We start from the raw sequence: 20,129 nt of genomic DNA, 5'->3' as shown, positions 1-20,129 counted from the left end.
CACACTAAAAAGACAGTGAAAACAGATTATTTTGATTTTTTTATGTGTGGTTACATTCCCATTAGTATACACACATTTTTTTTTGTCCCATAAAAGACAAACAACTTCTAACTCCATCATATTCTATCTGGATGTCTTCATTCCTGCACAAGACATCAGTTGTGGAGAACTTAATTTACAGTTAAAAAATTTATAAAGCAATAAAGCACCAAACTGCCAAAACCTGAAGATAATCTAATACGACACTCAAGAAATCAATGCCTATTTCGGTAATAGAGTTAGCGTGCTTCTTTACATTGACCACAAAGACAGTGAAGGGGGCCAAAACAGAAGGGTCACATTAACTTTCAAACAAAGAAGCATCCTAATGCTTTATATCTACAAAACTCAGTATTACAATTCATGTTTTAATGAGACTGACCATAATTTGTATGTTCAAATGCTACAGTTACAACCAAAATGTCAACCATACAAAAACATTCAGTTTGCAATGGCCCAAGATCACAGCTTTAAGAGAAGAGTCTATAATTGGCAAAGCTGCCATTTCACAGCTTCAGGGACCAAAATAAGATAATTTTTACAAAGCAATTAGACCGCCACTGTTTTCAAGAAATCTCTAAAGATAAAATATTAATATGATGACTTTTATTATGGGGCATGCTGCTGCCCTAGTACTTACATCCGCAAGGTTTTGGAAGATCAGAAGAGGGAAATTATGCTTACATAAATGATATGATATAGATGGTGGGGCAAAGTCTAAAATGACCTTTTAATTTTCTCCTCCAGGCTCTTCTCTTAACCTAACTGTTGGTTCTATGCGGTTTTAGCCATTTCTAGTCCAGATAGCAGAGAAGGAACAATAATCTCAACCCAAATGGAGCTTAGGAGTAAAGAACGCGTACACTTAAAGGAAGGAAAAAAGTACACACTAAATTTTCATGAAATGAAACAAATAGTTAACAAGCCAAAATAAGCCTAATTCATGATCAAACCTAAATAAGTAATGAAAAAAAATAGCTTGGAGAGAAAAGAGAGAAGAGAGATCATTCATGAAAATACCCTGTAAACTGTAAAGTACTACACAACAAAAAGATAGTGTTAACACTAAAATAATAAAATAGGCATTTACTTTATTTATTCCTCTCATTATCTTTATAAAAACGATGAGGGTAAAATGCTAGCACAAAGCAAGTGCCATATACAAGATCACACTGTTGGTTAATGTAAAAGGTGTATTTGAGTTCAGTACAATCTGATTTAAACAATGTGACTTTAATGATCAATGCCTGGCCTGGGATTTCCATGAGCTTATCAAAGCTGACAAGTGTTCGCGGTTCACCAGCGAGAGCAGCAGAGCTGTGACAAGCAGAGTAAGTCTGCTAAAGCACAAGGTCTGAAACGGCTTCTCGGGAATGCTTCTCTCTCCAGATTCAAAGATTGTAGTGAAAGGTGGGAGTAAGGGGAAAGTAGGGTACAGAACTGAAGAGAACTCCAGATTCCCTGCATCTGATTTCCTGTATAAAACAAGGATCTGTGCAGAGCAGAAACAGATGGGCTCCAGCATGCCAGGGAACGCGAAATCAGTGACAAAGCCTAACCGAGAGGGAAATATCAAATCAAGAGAGGTGAAATATATCCCTCTTTATCATCAGGTGACAAGCACTCAGATATATAGTACATTGATATCTGCATTTCCTTTTGTCCTTTACGGTCACACTCTGCCATCTGTTCCATTATATTTAATGGCAAATTCCAAGGAAACCCAAGCTGCCCAGTCTCCTTTTATTCATTCTCACATTTCATATTGATGGACATCTCTGTCTACCACTGAAACCAACCAACCCTCTTTTCTACCCAGCTTTTTGGTCCTCAAAGTCTACTACTTTCTCATAAACAACTCTCTCCAATTTTAAAGATAAAAAAGCTGAACAGGAAATGTAACCTATGGATTGTCCAAGTGTCTTTTGACTATTTCACTATGTAGAGAATAAAACTATCTATTCAAGGCCATCAGGATTATAAACATAATATTTACTTTTATAATGAAAAATTAGAAAAGTAACATAAACTAACTGAAGAAACTTGGGAGGACATTTGAAATGAACAAACAAAAAACATCAGCTATCATCTTACCAAATAAACACAGTAAATATTAATATAGAATATTTTCTTTTTCAATTTTCAATGGTGATTTATTCTGTGTTTATAATGCTTTGAATCTGGTTTTTACTTAACATTATCATTTAGAATGTTTCCATTAATACTGTCACAAAATATTTTTGGTATAGTCATAAATTTATTTATGGATAATTTATTCATAAATCATATATTCACAAATACAACTTCAAATAGTATTAAATAGAATATTTAATCCTGTGAATGCACCATAGTTTACTGAAGCATTAACCTATTATTGCCTATTTTTCATTGTTACATATAATTCTGCTATAAACTCTTTCTACAGAAAACGCTATTATGTTTTAGAATTTATTTTTAGACTAGATTCCCAAGATAGTATAGGAATATGGACTCTGGGGCCAGACCAACTGTGTCACTTGGCAAAAGTCATCTAACCTCTTTATGCTTCCGTTTCCTCATCTGTAAAATGGAGATGATAGTAATAATACCTACCTCATAAGGTTGTTATGAGGACCAAATGAGTTAGCTTATACCGAGCATTTAAAATAGTACCTAAGGCATATGTTAAACACTACATAAATGTTAGTACAGTATTAATGTTTTTGAGCCTTGAAATTGACTAAAACTTAAAAAGGTTTTATGAACGTACATGCCTAGCAATACGGTGTGTCCATTCTAATTTCATCAGATTCTCACCAGCATTTGGAATCGATAGGTGAAAATTTGTATTTCATTAGTTTTACAGGAAATCCTTGTTTTCTGAGGATAACTGCCACTGGAAAGTAATGGTAGTCTTCGTGGTTTAATTTAGAAATACAGAGCTTGTCTCTTTAAAAAATATATAAATTCAATGATATTTGCATTATATTTTTGATTTATCATTAAAAACCCTCATTTAAAAAATAGTAGTTAGAACTCATATACTTTTTTATTTCTCTCCATCTGTTATAGACTCAAAGTTTGTATCCCCCCCAAATTCATATGCTGAAACCTAATCCCCAGTGTGATGGTATCTGCAAGTGGAGCCTTTGAGAGGTAACTGGGTCATGAGTTTGAAGCCTTCTTGAATGGGATTAGAGTCGTTATAAAAGAAACCCCACAGAGCTCCCCTTGCCTCTTCCACCATGTGAAGACCCTCTATGAATCAGGGAACAGGCCCTCACTAGACACCAAATCTACTGGTGCCCTGATCTTGGACAGCCTAGACTCCAGAAGAGTGAAAAATGTTTGTTGTTTAAGCCACCCAGTCTACTGTATTTTTGTTAAAGTAGCGGGAACGAACTAAGACACCATCTCATCTGGTTTCGTTGTTCACCTTCAGGCCTTTGCTACCACAACCTTCCTATCCTGGAATTCAACTTTTGTTTCATTTATTTAGTAAACATATTCAAGTATACTTTTTAAAACGGTCCTTTACTGATCTTGCTGATCTAAAAATATCTTTTTATTGCTTTCACTTATGAATGATAATTTAGTTAGATATAAACAGTATTGCTTCAAAGGCTTATGGATTTTGTTCCATTGTCTTCTGGCAGTTAGGGTTTCAGAGTAAATATGTGAATACACTCTAAAATTTGTTTCTTTGAAGTCAAAACCTCACATCTCTCTCTTGCCACTGGTTGAATGAATGTAAAGTTGCTTCTTGCCATAGAAATTGTAAAATGTTACAGAAAATATCTTGAAATTTTTCTTTTTCTAAATTGAAGTATAGTTGATTTACAATGATGTGTTAGTTTCAGGTGTACAGCAGAGTGATTCAGCTATACACACATTTATATCTATTTTTTTTCAGATTCTTTTCCCTTATAGGTTATTACAAAATATTGAGTATAGTTCCCTGTGCTATACAGGAGGTCCTTGTTGGTTATCTATTTTATATACAGTAGTGTGTATATGTTAATCCCAAACTCCTAATTTATCCTTCCCCCCACCTTTCCCCTTTGGTAACCATAAGTTTGTTTTCTATGTCTGTGGTTCTATTTCTGTTTTGTATATAAGTTCATTTGTTGTTGAAGCTGTTATCTTTCCAACACATTTTCTGACTTGGTTGAGTAATCCAAATTTCCCTATTTCTATTTCTAAATTATTCTATTATATCTTTGTTTCCTATTACTTTCTTTCTTAGAAACTAACAATTAATTGAAGGTGGGTTATCCATAATCTATACTCTATAGCTATTATCTTCTCTCATTTTTTGTCTTTTCAGTAATTTACTAAATATCTGAGCATCATTAAAGTTTATCTTGTGTCTCACTGTTTCAATTTTCTTCAATATCCAGTCTGCTTTTGCTGCTTTAAGCATGGTTTAATCTCTTTTTCCATGTTCTGAGTTTTAGAGACTGTTTTCTTAGTCCATATTGTGCTCAGTTTATAGTGGCCTTACCTTCTTTATAGTGTGGTATTCTATTTTAATAAAACAATGTTCTTTTAGTTCTTATTGAGAATATTAAATAGATGTTCTTAATAAACTTACTTCATGGGGAAAGATTTTCTTCTAATGTATGAGAGGATACTTCCTCTTCTCTTTCCCATTCTTTTTCTTTACTCATCTTTAAATAGAGATACACCTCACAACTTTCCTGAGCTATCTCAGTTTGCCCAGGTATTGAAGAACACTCTGATGCTTGTACTGCCTCTGGAATTCCTAGGATAGAGCAGGTTTTCATAAGTGATAAATTCTCCTTCCTCTTGACAAATGCCTCCCTTACCTTCCAGACAAAATAAAGATATTGGGTCTGGTCTGAGGCGGTTTATGTTCTAGTGCATATCTCAAGCTACTGTAATCTCTACTAGGTTATATGAGCACACATACTCACCTTACATATTAAGAACAAAGTCTCTTACAAATATTGAATCATTATGTTTTATACCTGGAACTAACATAATTTTATCTTAGTAAATTTTTTTTAATTGTTAAAATTTACCTTAAAAAAGAGCAAAAGCTCAAAAAATGTTAAATCACTTGACTAAGGTCACTGAGATAGAAAGTGATAGAACTAGGATTCAGACACAGATTTTTAGACTCCAAGTGATTTCTTCTATATTACAGGAAACCTAGAAAGAGACTTGTCTGAAAATTTTGTTTTAAAGAAAGTATTCCATTGTAAAGTTAACTATGCTTCAAAAATAAATAGATAAATAAATAAAGTATCCCAGCATTACATACCAAGTGGAATACTATACTATTTTATTATTTTTAAAAAATAATTCTTACTGTTAGAAAAGTAATACACAAGTATACTACCTTCTAGTGAAGGCTGGGCCATCCTTGCATAAAAAGGTCAGGAAGGGCAGTAGAATAATAACATGAAAATACAAGTGCTTTCTGAGCTGAATTGATTGGTTAATGCAATCCACTGTCTCAATCATTATCAGACAAGATCTTTAAATTCTCACTAGCTGAAATGCAAAATCACCGAAGTAAATATATTGCATTTATTTCTAAACTTCTTCAATGTTATTTATGCTGTCACTCATCTCTAATAGAGGTGAAGTTATTAGGGCAGATGAGCATTAACCAAGAAATGGATTAACAAAGAAAAGCAGCAGCAAGGGCTTCCCTGGTGGCGCAGTGGTTAAGAATCTGCCTGCCAATGCAGGGGACACGGGTTCAAGCCCTGGTCCGGGAAGATCCCACATGCTGCGGAGCAAGTAAGCCTGTGCACCACTACTGAGCCTGTGCTCTAGGGCCCGTGAGCCACAACTACTGAACCCACATGCCACAACTACTGAAGCCCGTGCACCTAGAGCCCATACTCTGCAACAAGAGAAGCCACCGCAATCAGAAGCCCGTGCACCTCAACGAAGAGTAGCCCCTGCTCGTCACAACTAGAGAAAGCCAGTGCATAGCAATGAAGACCCAATGCAGCCAAAGGTAAATAAATACAATAAATAAATTTATTAAAAAAAAAGAAAACCAGCAAACTTCATTAAGAAGAAAGAAGATGCCTTTCTACAAAGTATAATGTACTCATACTCAGTATTTCTAGTAATAAAATGAAACACATGCAAAGTCATGAATTGATTCAATAAATATGGCCAAGTTAAAATTTAGAAGGTTGGTGAACACAGAATCAGAGTAAAGGCAGTTTGATTATTTTATGAAGTACTTCATCCAAATGACAACAGAGGTAAATTATCTCTGTTATACAACCAAATACTTTGATTTCTTTTTGTCACAGGTCAAGAGTGAAAAATTCTTATTTCAAATTTCCTTTTCTCTAGATTCTTTATTGCATTTTAACCTTGCTACATACTACAATCTTAAAGTACTGTGTCATATTTTTCTATTAAGTTACAATAGAATGGTTATAACTAATATAACCTGTTATGTTTCGATCTTTTTGTACTTTTCCTATAAAATATACAGGGCTCACTTTTTTATAGGCTGTAGCTTTTTACTTAATAGTTAGTTAAACAAAGGAATACATATTTTGTAATGAAGGTGAAAATAAATCCAAGTATACTTACCACATGAAGAATTTTATTCTCTGTTTCATATACAGTACAATCCTAAAAATAAGAAACATATACATTAATTTTAAAAAATCAAGCATTCCTTTTAACTAATATATTCACATTGGTTAGCTCTGATGGTCAGTTACAGGGATACTTTAATTTTTGCTTAACTGTGTTTTCTAATTTTACTAATTTTAAACACACATAATAAAGGATAATATACATTGAATAGATATAAAAACAAATATTGGAAAAATTACTATAATCATTTCCTGTCTAAACTTTTACATGTGATAAATGTATTTTGTTGAAATATTTCCAACATTTCAAATACTGATTTATTATAGATTGGAACATTAAGAAAAACACTAGTACTTATTTCAATAGTCATATCAAAAATCTCAAAAATACTTTATTGCAAGATATTAAATACACTTTTATTATGCACTTAAAATTGATATATGCTACTAATGAATATCAAGTTTATAGTTCTTGCCTAAATTTGAGTTCCTGAAATTACAAAAAAATTATTTTTAAAAATTCACCCTTGTCTTTTTATCTGCAATTGCTAGACTTACAATAAGCAGTAATATAGCAAAATGATCTTTGCTTAGAAACTTCGTGTTTCTATGGTTCAGTTTACTCAAGGAATTTATAAAATGGGCATGATATTATAAGTAAACCAATAAGGATGTGTGAGAATCAAATGAGGAAATGAAATAAATGGCTTAGCACTATCTGGCATACAGTAAATGATAAATACATTTTAAGTATGAATTATTGTTGCTCTGTATCATTTAAAAATTTTAAACTAATTACTTTTATGTTAAAATATAAAGTTAACTAATTATTATTTGGCTATCTAACTTTGAAAAAGATATCCATATTCCACAACACTGCATATTTCGAGGAATGAGAATCCACGTCATTTTTTCCCCTGAATTTAATTTTGACACAAAGGAATCTTACTCAACATAGCTTTTGGTAATGCCACTTCACCACAATACCTTGTCAGAAGAAGTACATATTCTTATTGGGCCAAAATTTTTAAAGTTAAATTTGGCCTAATTCATTTCACAAACTAATAGAAATACTTAAGGATTGGGCCTTGCCATTCTGTACCAAAGGAGAAGTTTGCTACAAACACCATCATATCTGTGTCTATATACTCATATAAAGTCAACTCTTAATAATTAACTATGAATTATGTGTACAGAGGAGCCAAGGTGTAGATAAAACATTTATATTTGGAAAGTGCATTTGTACTTACATCTGAATTTGCAAGAGTCCAATTTTACAGAATTAACTTCAAACACAATTACACTGGGAAGAAACGATTTGGGAAAAGCTGGGAAGTTGCCCAGTTTCCCCATGCTGCCTCTACAGCTAGCTTCAGCTGTAATGGATGCAAGTTTCATTAATTACCTACCTTCCTAGAATCAGAGGATATGATTAAATGTTCAAACTTCAAAGGGATTCTTCTCAAGGAAAAAAGTAAATATGATCTAAATGAATATTCTGCTAGTGATAGAATAATCACACAGAGTAACTATTTCAAGTCTCTTTAAAATATACTCTACTTGTACATCCCTAGTATGATATAAGAAAAAGAACTGTTAACCAAAATCTTATACTATTTTCAGAAACCATATTGTTGGTAGTAGTGTTGTTATTCTGTTACTGTTTTGTTGAAACTGTTGTGTGTGTTTTATAGGATGAAGCAATTGAACAGTTATATGACAGTATCATTCTATCACTCTTGGTGACATTGGTAAGTAATTTTAGCATGGGAGAAAGCAGATACATACATAAGAAGTTAAGTAAAAACCTCAGAGTCTCTTGATGTATTATGTATGTATGTATGTTAGTAAGCTTCTCTTAGCTCTGTCCGCTGAAAAAGCATAGAAACAATGACCAATTTAGTAATAAATGAACTCCCCACAATCGGTGGTCTTCAAATACCATTTCCCAAGCCTTCCTGGAAAATGGCTAATACCAGATCTGGGATAGGAACTGTACAAGAGGAGCATGGATTATATTGTAACACAAGATAGAAAGAAGCTATTAAAGACTACGAGTATTGTGTCAGTAGGACTCAGAAGCCAACATGAAGAGATTCTCACTGGCCAGAGATGGAGCAATTTGAGCATCTAAAAGGATAACTGTAATGGATGGAAACAGTAAATATTACTAAATATTAAGTATATTAATATGTTTGAAGCTAAATTTTAAATATACTAAATGTATCTAAATATATTTAGTAACAGTTTAATAATATTGAATATATTAAACCAATTGGATAATGTATAATAGATGTACTTTTCCTCTTGATTCAGCAAATATTAATCATCTGTGTTAAGGATGGAAGGATGAATAAAACATGGCTTAGAGAAGTGCAGTTTAAGGAGATAGGCATTCACACAAATAAGTTAAAATATGTAGAATTCTACAGTCTTCATGCAGTTTTAAGTTTCAATAACTTTAGAAGTATAAATGCCATGAAGTTACACAAATCAACATATGAAAGGTCAATTATTTAAAATTTAAAAATATTAATATATTTCTTATTAAAATTCAACAAAACCACTGTATTGGGCTATACCTTGTGCAAGTCAAATTTCAAACTTTGTAAAAACTTTCATCAGCTGCTCCTTCTCAGTGACTAAAAGGATTACATTTGTGATCCTGGCCTTAGTATTATTCAAAGAATGAAGTACTGATGCATACTTGAGATGACCCCACAAGATAAAGTCTAAGGGAGCTACATCCGGTGACGAAGGTGGCCGAGTATTTCCATGGGTCTAAAAAACTGTCACACACAAATATTAAAATTAAAAACTTACCACTTGATATAAAACTAAATGATTGTAAAAGAAATTGAAATAATTAAAATTCAAATGATGTTTGTACCATATTTATATATGTGAAGTTATTAAAGCTTAAATATGCACTAAGACTTTTGGGACACCAATAATTACTATAATAAAGGCAGGATCATGGGGCTGGGGAAGTAGAGGAGGAAACAACTTTAACTTTGCCTTAAAAAAATCAGGAAGGTGGCTTTTAATTGGGTCTTAGAAAAAGTAGGTCCTTTAGGCAAAGAAAATAAAGGCATTACTGCAAAAGCAATGAAAGTACACCCAAACACAGTTAAGCTACTGCAGTGATTTTTCAGATTTTACTTCTGTATACATGTGAGAATCACTTGGGGAGTGGGTTAAAATGCTGATCCCCAGGTCCATCCCCAGAAATAGAGATTCAGTAGATCCAGAGTACGGGTCCTCAAGATGATTTTGATAAAGATAATATTTTGAGAAACATGTATTCTATTTCATAGGATATCATGTGATAGAAGAATACCAAACCAAATCAAACTAAAAATGATCAAATATATAGAATCCATAAAACAGTAAACTGCTTTAAAAACAGTATCTGCTAGCTCACTCTAAACAGTTCTCAGCTTCTCAGAGCTTTGTGTTTTGGTTATACGTTCCCCCAATTTATTGATTGGTTTTTCTTTTTTCCTGCTAGTAAACTTATTTCTCTTTAAATAGCTTACTACTTTGAATACTGCTTCTACTTGTCTGTATCTCTACCTTCTTTCAGCCAGAATGCCTCTTCATTATTGAAAACCAAAGGCTTTCACAAAGGTTGAGACACAGCATAAAAAAAACAAAACAATAAAGCAGAACAACACAAAAAGCACATATTAACCTGCTGCTTTATATTAGGGAGAAGAATAGAAACTAAATGACTATGTTCTATTTAGTTAAGCTATAATTTCTTGGAGTTCATTTTATCGTGCTAAATATTTATACAGCCCTAGGTACTTTGAGGGAGTCATCTTATCAGTAAGTTATTTTATTTCCATCAAATTGTGATTTTAAAGTATTTGCTTCTGAAGTGTGGGTTTTGTTACCACTTAGGGCCAAATCTTTTCCCAAAAGGTCATACCCCCAAGTTTTAAAAATAAAATCGCACTGCATATGGAGAAATCTCCATTTTATGAACTTATTCATACTATGGAAAGGTACACCTCTGACGTTCTAGTTATTTTTAGGTTAGGATTAAATTTAGATTTTTAAAATTGGATTTAGAGCTATGCCACTATATACTCCCAGGAATTTTCTTCAGTAGCTCATGCTGTCTTTTACTGTACATGCAAAATAACACTTGCATTTCTTCTTTATCCTTTTTATATATAATGCTTATACAAACCATGTGATGCACACTTAAATGCCCCAAATTCTTAATATGACAATATTCATAAAAAAGAGGAGTGTTTCTTCAGTTTTGATCCCTTTTCTTCTTAGCAAAATAAGATCACCCACACAGGATCATAATCAGTTACCCTTTCTGTGAAACAATGAGCCAGTTGCTATACTGAGCAGAATACATTAAAAAATTCCACCATATATTTTACCATAAATGTTGAATACTTTGTCACCTGGGGACTAGGATGCTCAGTACAAGTAATATTTCTCATCAACTGTGTATTATAGATAGTCACAAGAACAGTACATAAGTTATTAATACTGAATACATAAAGAGAGTGAAGAGAAATAGTGTATGTCTCTAATGTTATATACTATTGCATGGAACTTTGTAACTATAAATGCTATAAATTTTCATCTGTATCTTTTTAGTACATATATTATAGTACATTTATACAAATAATATAAAAAATATTGCTTTGCTTACAAGTAATATTTAAATAATCCATCTATGCAATCCTTTGATAATGGTACTTGTATAATGAATACTTCACATATTCTATTATTAAGGTATCAAAATTTCTTCATATGATGCTTCAGTGATTAGTTCATGTAATGAGTTAGTGTTACACTCTTATTCATTCATTCATTCACTCAAGTCACAATACCATTCACCAAAAAGGTTTTTTTTTTTTTTTTTCTCGCATCTTCTAAATGCAATTCTCTGTCAGGGACTATTGCGTGATCAAAGATAAATTAAACTTGGTCCTTGGCCATTATTTCATTATTTAGTAGAGAAATAGGTGAAACTATTCAAATAATAATACAACGTACACAAGATAAATGCTAACAGAAGATCCCCCTAAAAAGGAGATAAATCCTTACTTGTTAACTCTGGAATGACCTTCTGGAAGAGATGATATTTTAGCTGGTCTTAAATAGCTTTTAAATCTGGAAATTGGGGGTTCATGAGGAAAGATCGTTCCAAATTATGTAAACACACTGAACAAAGGCACAATCAGGAGTAAGCAAACCAATTTGGCTAGAGTGTAAGGTATGTGGGGTGAGTGCAGTGAGAAAGAAAGCTTAGAAAAACATGTCATATTGTGGAGAGCTACTAATGATAGGCTGGAGGAATTTTGTTGTTTTAAAGGGAATAAAAGCTTTATTTTTGTATAACAATCTATTTTGAAGACCCATTCTATTAGGGTAGCAAAGACTTAACTCAGTCGATTGACAATTTCTTTTGACTTTCATTTGGGTGAGGTTGAAGTCAGGGTAGCTTACCTAGTGCCATGGTTGGTGTTAAACAACAATGTGAATGATAAGCGTGTGTGTGTGTGTGTGTGTGTGTATGTGTGTGTGTGTGTGCTGGGGGGATACAGGGGTGAGGTGGGGTGGGGTGGGAGCAGAGTTCAAACTCTATGGTCTAGCTTAACAACTCAAATAGACATCTCTTGTTCCTTTTCTCATAGTTCCTTTCCTCTTGTTCCTTTCCTTTAGTTACAGGAGTAACACTGGTGCCAGGTCTCAGATGGAAGAGACCTGGAAAGTTGTGTACCTTTCTAGACATACCAAGTAGACATTTCAACTCTAGTGAGGATGAATAAGTATGCTCTTTACTCTGCTACAAGGGAGTGCTCACAGATGTGTGAGTATGGGAAGTATGTGATCAAACGTATGTTTTACGAAAATGATGAGGAAGAAGGTATGGCTTCGGAAGGGAGAAAAGCTGGAGGCAGGGAGGTCAGTCGGAATAATTTTTCGATAGAAAATGTGATATGTAATTAGGACTTGAACTGAGTTTACGATGGTGGAAGGGGAGATGAGGAGAGATGGATGACATACAGGTAGCCAGGAATGAGTGAACTGGGCGACTGATTCATTAGATACAGAGAATAATGGGGAGAGGAAAGTTAAACATTACCCCAGGGCTAATGGATGAATAACACTGTAGAGATGATAGGAAGAGAGAATTTAGGGAGAATAAAATAACTCTATTTTGGGCATATAAAATTAGAAGTTGCTGAGAGGACATATACAAAGCTGTCCAGCAAGTAGCTGAAAAAGCTGAAGTGGATCTAGAATACAACCAGATCTGGGAAATATTTACATTAAACAGACAATTAAAGGTACAAGAAAAACAAACAACAATGAATTCATCAAAAAAGAATATGTGTAGTGAGAAGATAGCTAAGGACAAGATCAGACAATGCTTATGTTTAAGAGCCAGATGGAGGAAGAGTTAGTTGTGTGGCCAGGAGTAAATGGAGAAAGTGGTGCTACAGAGACATATCTAATACAACTTACAGTGATAATAGAGTTATAATAATATATTCTATGTCTGTGCTATCTAATTCAATAGTCATTAGACATGTGTGGCTATTAAGCACTTGAAATGTGGCTAGTGCAAATGAGGAACTGAATTTATAATTTTACTTAATTTTACTTAAATTTACATTTCAACTGCTACGTGCAAGGAATTCCCAGGCAGTACAGTGGTTAGGACTCTGCCTTTTCACTGCTGTGGCCCAGGTTCAATCCCTGGTCGGGGAACTAAGACCCCGCAAGACGCGAGGTGCGGCCACAAAGCCCCCCAAAATTGCCACATGCAGCTAGTGGTTACCATGTTAGACAGCAGTGCAGGTCTAGAGAAATATACTATAGTCCATCCAACAGTTGGAGAAGCCATTTACCAAGAAACAAATAACAGTAAAAGCAGTATCTGGGAAGAAAACAAAGGGATTTAATTCCCAGTCGTTAACCAGATCCTTCAGTTTTTTTCCTTCAGCAAAGGGCAGATTCCAGTCTACTATGACATCTACAGTAGCCACACAGTACAATGACACCAATTCTCTTTGTAAGGTAATATATGGAAAAGCATGAAAATGAATCCAAAGTACCCATCACATAGCTTTGTGGGCACAGAGAAAGCAGTGCCAGTGATAAAAGATTTGCAATGGATGAAAGATAAAAGTCCAAACTAAATTAAGATTCATCAGAGACAGAAAGCTGACTGAATGTCCCGAGTACAAAGAAGAATGTCCACGGTGAATAGACAGGCATCGACATCCTTCCTGAACGTGTTATCAAAAGGCCATAGTTTCATTCTAATTTCAGATAAATGTCATTGGCAAACAAGGCAGAGGTACAATAACCCCACAACTACCTCCTTGGCAATCCCTTCACCGTTGTGACTGACTCAATGACCACATACTTGTTAGTCTTTCTGATGTGATTTTGGAATGAGAAGAAGAATGTTCAGAAGGATGGTATCTGTTGAAATTTTAAAATGACCAGTTTTTAAAAGAATTGGCTAAGATTTTCATTAGGTTAAATAAGGTTACAAGTTGTAACATAAAAAGTGCAATTAACAAAGAATGGGAGGAGAATGTGTGGGTGGGCACGACCTTAGAGGCCATCCTAGTCTTTCTGTTGGTGAACATAACCATATTCTTCTGCATCTTAGATCATATTCCTCTTCAAAGTACTGCTCCAGTTCTCCCCCAGGAGGTCATCTAAAATGAAACCCCATTTGACTCTAATCACTCTCGCCTTCCACTTGACAATGAAAGACTAATGTTTCAACAGTTGAAAGGGTGTGGAAACTAATCTTTTAGCATATAGACTTGGGGGTACAAGCAGAAGTGAGTCTGATTGTGTTTTTCAGCATCTAAGTGGCTCTCCAACAAATCCAAAAACCACTGAGGTTTTTCAAGATTGAACTGTCAAAAGGCATAAAAAGTAAAAATGTCAAGTCAATGTACCATTGACTAGAAAACTCATTAGAGTGAGATTGTGATCCTGTAACTTTAATAGCTTTGTTTTGACAACTTGAAGGGGCAGTGAATGAGCTAATCCCCATTATGAACCAAGTTTGTTTATTCTGCATGTCTTGAGTCAAGACCTAAATGATTTTGAATGGCCAATCAGATAACTACTAACTGTACATATTTTATGTTTCCATCAGTAATCTATATGTTAGTCTTAGTCTTTCCCATTAGATTGTCAATATTTTCAAAGAAGGAATCTTATATTCAACTGTACTGTCTCTTTAATTTCTCAAGGTGCTCTGACACTCTATAAATAAAATGTGAATTTATCAGTTATGATTATTTTCTTCCATTGGTTCTCTATTTTCATATTCCACAGTAAATATTTATAGGTTAGGTGTAAAAAAATGAAACTTTTAAAGCCATATTTTTAAAACAAAACTAACTGCTATACAAACTAGTACAGCACACTTAGTCTCTTCATACTATTTTGTACAAAAATAGAGTTTCACAGTTTTAAAATAACTTTAAACATGAGTTTGGTTTTAAACTTTAATCTGCATGATCTCAGCAGATATTTTCAACAAAAATAATTGGGCCTTTCTCAGCATGAAGATTCATATTATGCAAAAGATATTAAGAATTTTATATTCATTCAATGAAGCTAAAATTTCTTTGCAAGTCTCTCTAGCGTCCACATGTTCAAGTTACTTACTGTAATGACCATCTAACATATCACAATGAAAAGAAAATCTATAGGGTCTAAAATTGGGAGACAATTTTTCCCTCGTGACAAATTCAACTAAAGAGTTCAAGCAAAGATAAATACCACACCCCATTACAAATAAACATATAAATTAAACATTAATTCTTCAATTCAACATCATACACTTGGCTGCCAGAAAATAAATGGAAGTTATAGTATATGTGAAACAAATTCTAAGTATTAGTTTACAAAATTCCTTAAGCTCATGTATCTTTGTCCTTTTTATCTACTTAGAATGCACTTGCTTGGACAAAATGAAACCATTTCTTTTCAGTAACTGTGTCCAACATATGAAAAAGTGCCACTTACCTGGACACTCAATAAATATTTATAGATCACTGATGATGATAAGATATTTAAATCCTAGACAATACTAAACTGTCCGAGTAATACTACTAGCTCAAATCTAGGCTTAACGTGGTACACCTTCAAAATAGATATTACACAAAATCAGTATCCATTTAGTGTTTCCTAGTCATAACACTGAGTGATTATAAGGCAGAATTTTATGCTTTGAAAAAATTCGAGAAGTCTCCCCCTCCCACCAAACCTACCACCCCATATTCCAGTAGATTATACTTAAAATACCAAGAGACATACACATGCATACAAACACACCATTGAGGGAAAATAAGAAATTCTTCAAATTCAACCTTTACCAAGCTGTTTTCTTGATATTTAAAATTTCAGCACCTAATTTTATTGCCTCTTTCCTTATATTCAAATAAACATTGTTGTCCTTAAAATTCTGGTATAATGCTATATTGGAATTTTTTAGAGATTCATTACTGTAGCAGATTTGTATTATGATTTCTAAATATATACTTTCTTTTTTTAAGGGAAAAGTAAACTTCCTGGAGCCACTGATGTTGGCCATGGATCTATGACTTACTTTGTTCAACAAAATGTGAGCCAAAGTGCTATGTCTTATTTCCACGCAGAAACTTTAATAACCAGTACATAGTTCACCATGCTCTCTTTTCCCTCTGCCAGCAGTGTTCAAGAAGAGGCTACTCTGAGCTTTGAAGTGAAGAGGATGTGGAGAACAGCTATAGCAACCCAGGATGGACATGGAGAGCACTGGACATGAGTATTATTAAAAGCCACTAACATTTTCAGGTTGTTAGTACAGCATAATCTAGCTTACTTTGACTGATACAATCCTCCATAAAAGAGGGAGATACAGAACACTCAAGCAAATGAAGACCTAACCAACGTAGCGTTTAATGCAGTAACTACTCTATGAATTTTACATACCGTACCTCTTCATTTCAGGAAATGTGAGGGGCTATATCACTCCTCACACAATGTAATTCACAATTAACCTCAGACTACATTCTGCTACCTTCATGCAAATCTAGTCTTTTCCCATCTTGTATTTTAGAGAATTTTTGCCTCATTTTTTTAAGTTTGATTCATGCTCACTTGTCCTAATTACTTAATTCTGACCAGTTCTTCAACCTGCCACTATCAATTACAATTTCAATCCATTATTTCACTTGTGTTAGGGCCTAATTTCATCTGAATTACCTATCTGATGTTGGTGGTTACTCTGACCCAACCCAAGAGGCCTGGGTTATTAAAAACTACTTCGGCAGCAGGGCAAAATGCCTCAGAAAATCAGTGCCTGTAACTAGTAGCTCTATATTTTCTTTGATTTGCTGCGTTCATCTTATGTAAGTATGAAAATCTATGTCATAGATTTTGTGTGATTCAATGATATAATCCATGTAAGGCATAATATAATTCATGATAAATGCTAAAAATGTTATTATTATTCCTTCTTGTTTTAGTAACTCTAGTTCCTGCCTCTGTCTGTTGACACCACATTAGTTTCTAGCACTGGTTCTCCCCTTATTACAAATGCACAATGACCATTTTTGTTAATAAGTTATATTTGATGTTTCAAAGGACAAGTCTAATCCCTTTGGATATGCATGTACGGCACAGATAGACTATGAATTGATAACTACAGTTGTAAATTCAAAACTTTAACTAGTCTCTTTTATAAAAGTGTGGGCTCTGGGCTGATATCACCTATCAATAGTTGAACCTCCTGATCCATAGTTCTCAGTCATTCATACCGTGCTGTGGTGAAGTCCAGGGAATATGCATGTTTAGCAAGCTTCCCTGGGTGAATCATGGTCCATGGACCAACCATTGGTAAACACTGTTCTTGATCACATACATTTTCTTCCCACCTCACGTTCCTCTCATACTAAACCAGTAAAGTGTGACTATATCACGGTTGTTATCAACTTTGGCTCCACATTAGAATCAACTGAGGTATCATTTAAAAAATACTGATTACAACCCCACCACAGAGAGTCTAATTTAATAGGTCTTGGATGGGACCCAGATATCAGTGTTTTTAAATAAAGAGTTCTTTACTTGATTCTAAGATGAGGCCAAACTTGAGAAACAATGAGCAAGAAGTATTACAAACCATGTCAAAGCACCTGGATCTGAGTCCTGGCCATGTCACTAACTGACTATGTCACGGTCCCTCTCTAAAATTCCATTTACTCATTTACAAAATTGGGATGACATCTGGTCTACCTACTTCACCTGATTATTGTGAGGAACAAATCTGATAACATGTTGTAAAAGCATTTTGCCAACCTCAAAATAGTAATGATACTATCGCCTGCCTATTACACTTTATATAGCCCTTTTTTTCTTGCTAATACTTTTTAAATGTCATAAGGAATAGGATTTATCCAGATGATATGGTTTGAGGGAGGGGTTAAAAAGATGAACAGAAGAGCCAAGGGCCAAATACATTTCAATTTTAAAAGGCAGTTCAGAATCTTTGTGGGGAGACAGGGCAGGAGAACATTTGTGCAGACAGTTTAAATGGGAGGAAACAGGAGGCCTAGTGAGATATTTAGTGGTGTGAGGAGGGCTGTGGAAAACAGTGAGACACTGAAAAGGAAATTAATAGCTATGGTATTAATAACTGCTGAATAGTGCTAGGGTAGACATTTCAAAAGGCATTAAAAACTTTGCAGATAGCACTTAAATAAGAGCAAGATACACAAGAAAATATTTGCAGAACCAGAACCAATAAAGTTACCTAATCAAACCTTTTGATTTTTCCCTTTAGGTACTTTGATAACTCCTGCTATGGCACTGCATAGTCCAGTAACATCATGCTCTATATTCCTTTAGGGTTCAGGTTTCTAAATTTGCTATCAGATCAAAATTGGAATTTTTAAGCTACAAAAGCATTCTAAAGGCTACTCGGAAATGCACACATGGATTTATTTGGGGAGGGTGGGAAGCAGACTGGACAGTAATAGGAACCTTTTTTAGCTCCAAAACCAGCCCTCCCCTCCAAGCTTCTGATCCTCTCCGCAATAATTCCTTTCCCCTCCCCTCCCCAATTCACTAGCTCATTACCAGTTTCACAAGGAGACTGGTGCCATCACCGCTGTTTCTCCCAACTCATCTCCCTGGAGTTACAAGCATTAAAATGAGAAGAAATAGGAAAAAGCAGCCTTAAAATTTTAAGGACTAATTTTGTATCTGTAATAATCATGATATACCTGGATTTTATCAACTCTGTTTAGTTCTCTCTCAGGTTTTCATCAGCATCAGAATCAGTTACAGCAGCTACATTTAAAATCCTGTAACCCTTTTTTAGGTGAAATTTTACGGGGAAAATTAATCCTTTCATTCTTTCAACAGACATTTATTTGCCAGGCACTGGAGACACAGAGGTGCAAAAGGCAGACAACTTGCATTCACCACTGCAAATCTTTTCTTAAATGGATTAGTATTACTCTTGGCTTGATTCTTTAAAAAGAATCATCACAATACATTACAAATGGGAGCATATCAGGGATTCTCTTCTGAAAAACTGACCACCTACAAGGGTTAAGAATCACCTAACCCATCTTTCTACATCTGTTTCCTTATATATAATATAGCAATAATGGTAAAAGTTCTATCTTCTTGGAGTCTTTGTGAGAAAATGTTAAAAGCCCCTCAAAAGGTGAACTGCATAATAAGACAAAATATAGTAATTCAGAAGGTAGGAAGACAATGAAAGTACATTACATAAATAAGCAATAAAACTTTGGGAACAGGATGTGGTACATTTGTAAAGATGAGCATGTGTATACCGTATAAGCCAGCAATTACTCTCCTACATACATAACTAAATGTAAGTATATATCCAAATATTCATGGTCAAGAGAATGGATACGCATTGGAGTATATACACACAATTAAGTATTATATGGAGTGAAAGTGAATGAACTACAGTGACTAAACAAAACATGAATGAGTTCAGAAATACATCAAGTGAAAAAAGTAATATGCAGAGTGATACTATTTTTATAAAGACAAGCGTAACTAAATGAGATGTTTAGAAAATGTATGCAACTATTTTATGAAAAAAAAAAATAAACACCCTGAGAAGAGGCAGGGTAATGAGATGGGGAGGAGCATAGTTATAACTAAGACAATGTTGGTAATGTTCTAGTTAGTAAATTAAATGGCCAATTTATGAGTATCTGATTATTCTTATGCTTCATAACATATACATGACATGCATTCTTTTGTGTATATATATAATATTACATGAATTTAGAAATGTAATAGTGACAAAACAGATGTCTGAGAAACAGTATCCTGTCATTTGCTATCTAAAAGAATTTAATTAATATACTACACCACACATCTAGTTCTTCTGTTATTATTAATGGTGATACTATCTACATCTTTAAAAGTGTTTTGGTAAGATGCTCAGATAACATGCAACATAGTCTAGGT

The 20,129-nt window shown here is 34.1% G+C and overlaps 1 protein-coding gene across 4 annotated transcripts in view; it reads right to left on the bottom strand.

Annotated features, from left to right (window-relative positions):
- Positions 1 to 20,129, bottom strand: part of CNKSR2 (connector enhancer of kinase suppressor of Ras 2) — a 258,302-nt gene that overhangs the window by 152,902 nt on the left and 85,271 nt on the right. For all 4 annotated transcript variants that reach the window (XM_065900458.1, XM_065900459.1, XM_065900460.1 and 1 more), the window contains exon 5: positions 6,610 to 6,651. In XM_065900458.1, coding sequence (XP_065756530.1) covers positions 6,610 to 6,651 — 42 coding nt within the window. The remainder of the gene's footprint in view (positions 1 to 6,609; positions 6,652 to 20,129) is intronic.

This window comes from Phocoena phocoena, chromosome X, assembly GCF_963924675.1.
Source record: "Phocoena phocoena chromosome X, mPhoPho1.1, whole genome shotgun sequence".
Lineage (NCBI taxonomy): Eukaryota > Metazoa > Chordata > Mammalia > Artiodactyla > Phocoenidae > Phocoena > Phocoena phocoena.
Note: the sequence above shows the minus strand (reverse complement) of the source record. Positions and strands in the feature narration are given on the sequence as shown.